The sequence below is a fragment of the Osmerus mordax genome, chromosome 2, assembly GCF_038355195.1.
Source record: "Osmerus mordax isolate fOsmMor3 chromosome 2, fOsmMor3.pri, whole genome shotgun sequence".
Taxonomy (NCBI): domain Eukaryota; kingdom Metazoa; phylum Chordata; class Actinopteri; order Osmeriformes; family Osmeridae; genus Osmerus; species Osmerus mordax.
This window is the reverse complement of record NC_090051.1, coordinates 7,761,752-7,771,472: the sequence shown is the minus strand read 5'-3', so window position 1 is coordinate 7,771,472 and position 9,721 is coordinate 7,761,752. Positions and strand designations below refer to the sequence as shown.

Genomic DNA, 9,721 nt, shown 5'->3' with positions numbered 1-9,721 from the left:
TAGCTCGAGCTAATTTTCTAAATAATGCTACCTAACGTCAGCTAGCAATTTGCCGTTAAATTCGGTAAAAGTCCATTCCGTTATTACAAAAAAAGGTTGTAAAGAACATATAACGCACTATATCAACTTAACATCAACATTACCTCTGAATCTTTGTGTTTCTTCTTCAGTCAGAATAAAACCGGCATCCTTCAACTTCTGGAGCAGCTCCTCCGTTGAAAACTCCATTGTTCTCTAGTTTTCGCGCCAAGTGCGGCAGGGACCGTTGGGAGAAGCAAAGTGCTACAACCACTGCGCATGTGTGAACTCCCTCATTCAAAAATCAACATTCAATGTTGCCTCCGAGATAAATATTTTTTTAATACTGTTTTCTAATCTCCTAGGTAATGGATTTGAGAACTTCATAATTTCCTTGACAGCCCTGAGGTCATAGCCATCCATGATCCCATCCCCCAACATAATTTTGGTCACACCATGGGTCACACACTGACATCTTTCTTATTGTACCCTATATGTTCGAAAAATGGTACAGACATGAACCCTTTCTCACGTTTGTACCCTTTCAACCTAGAAAAAGTACAAATGTGTACCTTATGGATCAACTATGACCCAAAAACTGTGTCCAAAAAGCCAAGGCCAACAGGACATAATGACTACAGACCCGTTGCCCTGACCTCTGTGGTAATGAAGTCTTTCGAGCGCCTGGTGCTGGCACACCTTAAATCCATCACTGACCCTCTACTGGACCCCCTGCAGTTTGCCTACAGAGCCAACAGGTCTGTGGACGATGCAGTTAACATGGCCCTCCACTTCACCCTACAGCACCTGGACTCCCCAGCATCCTATGCCAGGATCCTGTTTGTGGACTTCAGCTCTGCCTTCAACACCATCATCCCTGCCCTGCTTCAGGACAAGCTCTCCCAGCTGAACGTGCCTGATTCCACCTGCAGGTGGATCACAGACTTCCTGTCTGACAGGAAGCAGTGCGTTAAGCTGGGAACACAAGTCTCTGACTCCCGGTCCATCAGCACCGGATCACCTCAGGGCTGCGTCCTTTCTCCTCTGCTCTTCTCCCTGTACACCAACAGTTGCACCTCCAGTCATCCGTCCGTCAAACTCCTGAAGTTTGCGGACGACACCACCCTTATTGGGCTCATCTCTGGTGGAGACGAGTCTGATTATAGGTGGGAAGCGGCCAACCTGGTGACCTGGTGCAGCCAGAACAACTTAGAGCTCAATGCTCTTAAGACAGTGGAGATGGTTGTGGACTTCAGGAGGAACACAGCCCCACTCACCCCCATCACCCTGTGTGACTCCCCAGTCAACACTGTGGAGTCCTTCCGCTTCCTGGGCACTATCCTCTCCTAGGACCTCAAGTGGGAACTGAACATCAGCTCCCTCATCAAGAAAGCACAACAGAGGATGTACTTCCTTCGGCAGCTGAAGAAGTTCAACCTGCCAAAGACAATGATGGTGCACTTCTACTCAGCCATCATTGAGTCCATCCTCACCTCCTCCATCACCGTCTGGTACGCTGCTGCCACTGCCAAGGACAAGAGCAGACTGCAGCGTATCATCCGTACTGCTGAGAAGGTGATTGGCTGCAATCTGCCTACCCTCGAGGACCTGCACACCTCGAGGACCCTGAGGCGAGCGAGGAAGATTGTGGCCGACTCCTCCCACCCTGGACACTCCCTGTTTCAGTCACTCCCCTCCGGCAGAAGGCTGCGGTCTATCAGGACCAATACCTCACGCCACAAAAACAGTTTCTTCCCTTCCGCTGTTGGCCTCTTCAACAAGGCCAAGGGACCACACTGACTCAAATGACTTATTGCCTAAAACACTCTGCTTTTGCACTGCACCATAACATGTTATCTTGTACATTTGTATTTTTTTGTAATATTTGTATTTTTGTATTTTTATATTGTAATTTACGGCAACTTATATTTATCCCACTTAGTACTGCTAGTTTATGTACCCTTAGTATAGTTAGTCCACATATTTAAATTTTAGGTATATGTTTATTGTATGCACCTTCCTGCCAAAGCAAATTCCTTGTCTGTGCAAACTTTCATGGCGAATAAATCCCTTTCTGATTTCTGATTCTGATTTCTGATTTCTTTAGGGGTACATCACCAGCAGTTGTACCACAGAGAACATAAATGGACCTCAACCGTACCTTTATTTCTGACAGTGTAGAGGGTTTGAAATGGAGACATGAAACTTGGTGAAATTGATGAGGGGACTGGGCCCAAAGAGTGTGCCAAATTTCACAACTTCTGACAATACGGTTCAAGGGGCTGCAATAGACTGCCATAGACTCCCATGGCAGAAGAAGATGTATAACATTTACATTTACATTTATTCATTTAGCAGACGCTTTTATCCAAAGCGACTTCCAAGAGAGAGCTTTACAAAGTGCATAGGTCACTGATCATAACAACAAGATAGCCAAAAAACATCGCGAGTAGCCAAAACATGAAGCACACATTGTGAACAACCGAAGTAAGTGCCAAAGGGAAGAACCATAAGAGCATGTAGTTAAACAAGTTACAATTAAACAACATGAACCGCTAAAAGTGCAAGTGTACCTGTGGAAAAAAGCAAGCAATAAAAACAATATATCACAGCGAGAACAAAAATTTTAAACAGTTACCACTAACCACAAGAGCAACAAGTCTCTAAGCAAGAGTCATTGTGATCCTTGAGGAAACTAACATCGGGTCAAGCGAACCATTCCTAAGTACCGTTGTACTCCCAGAACAAGTGTGTCTTGAGCCTTTTCTTGAAGGTGGAGAGACAGTCAGTATCTCTGATGGAGGTGGGGAGTTGATTGCACCACTGGGGGGCCAGACAGGAGAAGAGCTTGTGTTGGGACCGGGCGGTCTTGAGCGGTGGGACCACCAGGCGGTTGTCTGAAGAAGACCGTAGGTGACGGGTGGGGGTGTAAGGCTGCAGGAGAGACTTGATGTAGACGGGTGCAGTCCCGTTCACTGCTCGGAAGGTCAATACCAGGGTCTTGAATCTGATACGGGCCATGATAGGTAGCCAGTGGAGAGAGACGAGGAGCGGGGTAACATGGGAGCGTCTGGGTAGATTGTAGACCAGGCGGGTCGCTGCGTTCTGAATCCTCTGAAGAGGGCGGGTTGCACATGCTGGGAGACCAGCGAGCAGCGAGTTGCAATAGTCCAACTTGGAGAGGACAAGTGCTTGGACTAGCAGCTGGGTGGAGTGCTCAGACAGGAATCTCCTGATCTTCCGGATGTTGTAGAGCAGGGGTGTCAAAGTCAAATGGACGGAGGGCCAAATAAAAAATTTAGCTACAAGCCGAGGGCCGGACTGTTCGAATGTTCATTGAATTTTTTTTAAATGACGCATATAGTCTAGTGAACCTAATTGAACCTACTGAAAACCTAACAAATATATTCCAATATGATCAGATAAATAAAGCAATATTTTCTTATGGCTCTGTCAGTAATCTTTAATTTTCAACAGACACAAAAGACAAATTTCCTTTATATAAAAATCCCCATAACATGAACATTAAATGAAAGAAACCGGTATTCAAGGCACCATCAGTAGCCTATATTTTCTATTTTAGCAAAAGTGGGCTAAATTTACTTCAAAGAAAAAAACAATAATAGCAATTTTCTATCATCCACTCAACTGAAATATTTTTAAAATATAATTGGATTGAAATACAATAAAATAAAGTGCAAAAATCTATTAATCAAAAACAACACTTTGTTTAAGGAGAAGTAACATGCAGTGAAAACAAATATTAAACTTTAACTTTTAAACTTGAACTGAGTAAAAACTCTAAATATGTGATTGCACAGTAATGTTCACTTGTTTGAGGTTGAGGGTGATACTTGGTGGTGTCCCATCTTTTCCACAAGTTCATCAATGTTCGGGGTAAGGCTCTGAGCTGAGGAAATCCTCAGAATTGAGTGGAGGTGTTCAGCAGTAAGTCGACTTCTGTGTGATGTTTTGTTCAGGTTCATCAAAGAAAACAGTTGTTCACACAGGTAATTGCTGCCAAACATAGACAACGTTTGAGCAGCCTGGATGCGCAGCTGGGGCATTGTGTCGGGGAGGAAACGGGCGAACTCCGCAGCACCCACTGCCGCATATTTTGCCCTCAGTGCATCATTGCATTGGAGGTCAATCAACTCCATTTGGAGGTTTGGTGGTGAGCTTTCCACGTCAACAGCAAATGGGTTACCGAGCAGTTCCAACCTGCTTTTTTGTGCTTCAAAGTCAGCAAATCGGCGTCGAAAGTCAGCGGCAAGCATACCTATTTTATCAGCCAACTGTGCGCTCGGGAACGCACTGGTAGAGAGCTTCTCTTTCATGGTCTGGCAGCTGGGAAAGTGGCTCAAATTTTCTTTCCGCATCTGCGTCTCCCACAGAGTCAGTTTGGTTTTAAATGCCTTCACTGTACTGTACATATCAGAGATGACACGATCCCGACCCTGCAGCTGCAAGTTCATTGCATTCAGATGACTCGTAATGTCACACAGAAAAGCCATTTCACACAGAAACATTTCGTCTCGGAGTTGTGTTGTGTCTTTCCCTTTGCTGTCCAAGAACAGACAAATCTCCTCACGAAGCTCGAAACATCTTTGAAGCACCTTTCCCTGGCTTAGCCATCGCACCTCTGTGTGATAAGGCAAATCACCATGCTCCGTTTCTAACTCCGTCAGAAATGCCTTGAACTGGCGGTGATTCAAACCTTTGGCTCTGATAAAGTTAACTGTGCGCGTGATGATGCTCATTACATGCTCCATTTTCAAGGCTTTACCGCACAACGCTTCCTGGTGTATGATACAATGATAAGCTGTCAGCTCACCTGTCGCGTTTTCCTCTTGCATCTTTTCCCGTATCTTCGCCACCAGTCCGCTCCTGTGTCCACACATCGCAGGTGCTCCGTCGGTTGTCAAACCCACGAGTTTTTCCCAAGGCAGCTCCATCTCATTTACACATCTTGACACCTCTTCATACAAATCATGCCCCGTAGTTGTGCCATGCATAGGACGTAAAGCCAAAAACTCCTCTGTCACGCTTAGGCTGGAGTCCACTCCGCGGATGAAAATTGACAACTGGGCAATGTCAGAAATGTCGGTGCTCTCATCCACAGCCAAGGAATATGCAATGAAATCTTTTCCCTTTTTCACAAGCTGCTCTTTTAGATTGATGGACAACTGGTCTACTCTCTCGGCAATGGTGTTTCTGCTCAGACTCACATTTAAAAAGAGTTGCTTTTTTCTGGGCAAACTTCGTCACAAACTTTAATCATGCAGTTTTTGATGAAATCCCCCTCCGTAAATGGCCGGGCTGATTTAGCGATCTCTTCTGCCAAAATAAAACTGGCCTTGACAGCAGCCTGGCCTTGTGATTTGGCTTTTTTGAACAGAGCCTGTCGAGATTTGAGGCCTCGTTTTAATTCCTCTGCCTTTTGTAGCCTTTGTTCCATGTCCATATTCTTGTTTTTGTCCGCGTGTTTCGTTTCATAATGTCGTCTCAGATTATACTCTTTCAGTACCGCCACACTTTCTCCACACAGAAGACACACAGGTTTTCCAGCTACCTCCGTGAACATATACTCCGACTCCCACCTTGTTTGAAACCCCCGGTTCTCAGTGTCCACCTTCCGTTTTGCCATTTTTGATGGGTATCTGAAAGTTAATTTTACTGTGATGCTGACGACTGCTGTGCCAATAAATATTGAAATGAAGCAGCCTACTGCTCGGTGCGTCACCGTTGCATTGTGGGAAATGTAGTATTGGTGCGTGTAAAAGATCTGCGGGCTGCCGGCTTGCTGCGGTCTGCGGGCCGGTTCTAATAATAAATCAAGATCATCCCAGGGGCCGTAAAAAACCTTCTCGCGGGCCGGATGTGGCCCGCGGGCCTTGACTCTGACATATGTGTTGTAGAGGGTGAATCTACACGACCGGGAGACCGCAGCAATGTGGGCCGTGAGGGAGAGCTCGTCGTCCATGGTAACCCCAAGGTTCCTGGCAGAGGATGAAGGGGTCACCGTCGCAGATCCCAGGGTGATTGAGAGATCGTGGGAGATGGAGGGTTTAACCGGGATGATGAGAAGTTCTGTTTTGGCGAGGTTCAGCTGGAGGTGGTGCTCGGTCATCCAGGCGGAGATGTCTGTGAGGCAGGCCTCAATCCTAGCTGAGATCTCCGGATCGGTCGGGGGGAACGACAGGTACAGCTGCGTGTCGTCAGCGTAGCAGTGGTAGGAGAAGCCATGGGAGGTGATGATTGGTCCAAGTGAGGTGGTGTACAGAGAGAAGAGGAGGGGTCCAAGGACGGAGCCCTGTGGGACGCCAGTGGAGAGCTGGCGAGGTCCTGACAGTTTGCCTCCCCAGGAAACCTGGTAGGATCTTCCCGACAGGTAGGATGAGATCCACTGGAGTGCAGTGCCAGTGATGCCCATCTCAGAAAGTCTGGCGAGCAGGATCTGGTGGTTAACCGTATCAAACGCTGCAGAAAGGTCCAGCAGAATGATGACGGATGACCTGGAAGCCGCTCTGGCAGACTGGAGGGCAGTGGTGACTGAAAGGAGGGCAGTCTCTGCGGAGTGGCCAGTCTTGAAGCCCGATTGGTTGGGGTCAAGCAGGTTGTTCTGAGAGAGAAAGTTAGACAGTTGGTTAGATACAGCACGTTCAATTGTTTTTGAAAGGAAGGGTAACAGTGATACCGGTCTGTAGTTCTGGAGGACGGCAGGGTTAAGGGAGGGTTTTTTGAGTAGAGGGGTAACTCTAGCCTGTTTGAAGGCAGAGGGGAAGGTGCCAGAGGTAAGAGAGGAGTTTAGGACATGGAGAAGAAAAGTTATGATGGAGGGGGAGATGGTTTGAAAGAGAGGTGAGGGGATAGGATCAAGGGGACAGGAGGTGGGGCGATGAGAGAGAATGAGGTCAGAGATCTCTGCCTCAGACAGGGGAGAAAAAGAGTTTAGACATTTAGTTGTGTCAGTCATGGAGGGTGAGAGGGTAGGAAAGGTGGGTTTAGGGAACCGACTGCGGCGACTTTTTCCTCAAAGAAGGAGGAGAAGTCGTCTGCTGTCAGGGTGGAGGGAGGGGGTGGGGGAGGTGGGTTAAGAAGGGTGGAGAAGGTAGAAAAAAGTTTGTGGGGGTTTGAAGCGGAGTTGATTTTGTTCAGAAAGTAGAGGGTTTTAGCACCAGTTATGTGAAAAGAGAAGGATTTGAGGAGGGAGTGATACTTATCAAGGTCCAGACCGCCTTTAGACTTGCGCCATCTCCTCTCAGCTGCCCGAAGGGTGGACCGTTCTTCACGAATAACATCCGTAAGCCACGGGCAGGAGGGAGAAGATCGTGCAGGCCTGGTTGACAGGGGACAGAGAGAGTCAAGTGATGCAGTTAAAGTGGTTAACAAGGTGTCTGTGGCAGTGTTAGTGGGGTGGGACGAGAACTCGTCAATGGGGGGGAGGGAGGATGTTACAATAGAGGAGAAATGGGAGGGTGATAGGGAGCGGAGGTTGCGCCGGAAAGTTACAAGGGGAGGGGAGGTAGAAGGAGTTGGAGGGAGAGAGATAGAGAATTGGATATAGTAGTGATCAGAAATATGCAGTGGGGTTACAGAGGTTAAGTCAGCGATACAGTTACGTGTCAGGATGAGGTCTAGCTGTTTGCCTGCCTTGTGGGTCGCCGGTGTGCTCAGCAGCGTCAGGTCGAAGGAGGTCAGGAGAGACAAGAAGTCAACGGCCTGCGTTCCTTGGAGGTGGATGTTGAAGTCCCCAAGGACTATCAGGGGGGTTCCATCATCCGGGAGGACGCTGAGGAGCATGTCCAGCTCCTCCACAAAGTCGGCTAGCGGGCCTGGTGGGCGATAAAGAACAATTAAGCATGCCTTGATAGGATCAGTTAGCATCGCATAATGATGTTCAAATGATTTGGCAGTAACAGGGAGTGGTGTGGATGTGTATTTAATATATGTATGATGTTTATTTAATAAATTAATATTTACTATGTATAACTAGAGAGGGTACAATTTCTGGGGAAATTGTAGGGTGTGCTTGCTTGCGTCGGTTGCACGTGGGTCCGTCCTCTAAATTTTTCCCTTCTAGTGGTATTTTCAAGCATTTAGCCTACTCATATTGCATATTGCATATTTCATTAAAAACACCCTTTGAAACAGCTGCAAACCCCTTTGAAACAAGCTACTGTAACAACGTTGTCACTGGCAGTGTGGAATCGCGATTCAAACAGTAACGTCTGCTAACTGAAAATATGCCCCCCAAAACATAAATAAGTTTGACATTAATGTTGGGGGAAATGGCTAATTCAAAATAAGTTTGCTAGAGGCAAGCTAGCTGCTGTTGCTCCACATTTCACTGATTGTTTGAAAGCGCCAGAAATGAGAACATTTCTTTTGACATAAAGTTTAGCTGTGGCATTGAAGACAGTACTACACTGCCAGTGGGCGAGCCGAGTCTGACTGAGGCTAACGTCAAAACAAGCCGTGGTGTCACTCAAATTCCAAGTTTTACACAAATCACAAAAATATGCTGACCCGCTGGCTGTCTTCGCAATCGCCATATATTTAAAACACTGCCCTCCTTCTGATTTTTGATGTAGAATTGACCCTGGTACGAAATTAAGGAAATACTCATCAGAGATCGACAACAGCTGACGCAATCGTCAACGGAGGCTGACGGGGGTCTCACGTAGCAAACCAATCAAAGTTTTTACAGCAACCTACATTAAAATCTCACCATCTGGCTGTCTTCACAATAGTCATATCGTCATTTCATTGCCCCCCTTCTGTTTTTTGGTGTAGAATTGACCGAACTATAAAATTACGAAAATACTAGACTACTATGACGCTTGCATTGCTGCCGCCTAGGCAGTCTCACGGGCGACCCGCACTCGCTCAAATTACAAAGACTTTCACAACCTAAATCAAAAATCCGAGATGGCAGTTCCACTCGAAATTGCTTTCTCAACAAAGCCCAATGGTTGGTAATTTTGGGGGTTGGCATTTTTCACTCATAATCCAAGCTCCAACTTGCGTGCTAGAACGTCTCTATCACGTTGTATCCATGCGTCGTTGCTAACGTGTGCTGACGTAGTGGCGTAGGCTAGCACTGATTACCTTCGTTGACAGAAGGCACTTTATGGCACAACAACCCAATTTCTACTTAAACCTTGCAACGGAACGTAAATAAAAATACAAGCAACTCAATCGCTACCAAGACGAAACGTTTGACACCTAGGTTGTCTATGTAGTCCAAATATTGACTGAGGCTTAGGGGAGCAAAAATACATAATAATAAATATATATGTGAGAGAACAAAGGTTGCCCTTGCCGAGGGCAAAGCACACTCAATAATAATAATACCACCAGTAACAATAGGGTTCTCCTACCGGAGGAACCCTAATAATAATAAAACTAACAATAACAATAGGTTTCCTCCTTACGGAGGAATCCTAAATATAGCTGCAAGCAGCAATGGAGGGGCCAAGCAGTCCAGAGCAGGACATAGCAATTGTGCAACGATTAAGTCACAACAACCTGTTGCACTCATGCAACACACCAAGTTTGGTTGAAATATCTGTTCGCGTTCAAGAGTACTGAGTGTTCAAAGTGTTTGTTCTGGTATAACACTGCAGGCCTCCTCTGCTCCTCGTGGGAACGAATGAACCGAAGTTTGGTGACAATCGGACAAATGGTTGCTGAGTTACGC

At 46.5% G+C, this 9,721-nt stretch overlaps 1 protein-coding gene across 1 annotated transcript; it reads right to left on the bottom strand.

The window, feature by feature from the left end:
* Positions 1–3,474: 3,474 nt before the first annotated feature.
* LOC136966489 (general transcription factor II-I repeat domain-containing protein 2-like) lies at positions 3,475–5,932 on the bottom strand. Its single transcript, XM_067260999.1, is given in 2 exon segments — positions 3,475–5,263; positions 5,266–5,932. Coding segments are annotated over 2 exon segments (1,818 nt in total). The 5' UTR covers positions 5,666–5,932; the 3' UTR covers positions 3,475–3,845.
* Between the last annotated feature and the right edge of the window lie 3,789 nt (positions 5,933–9,721).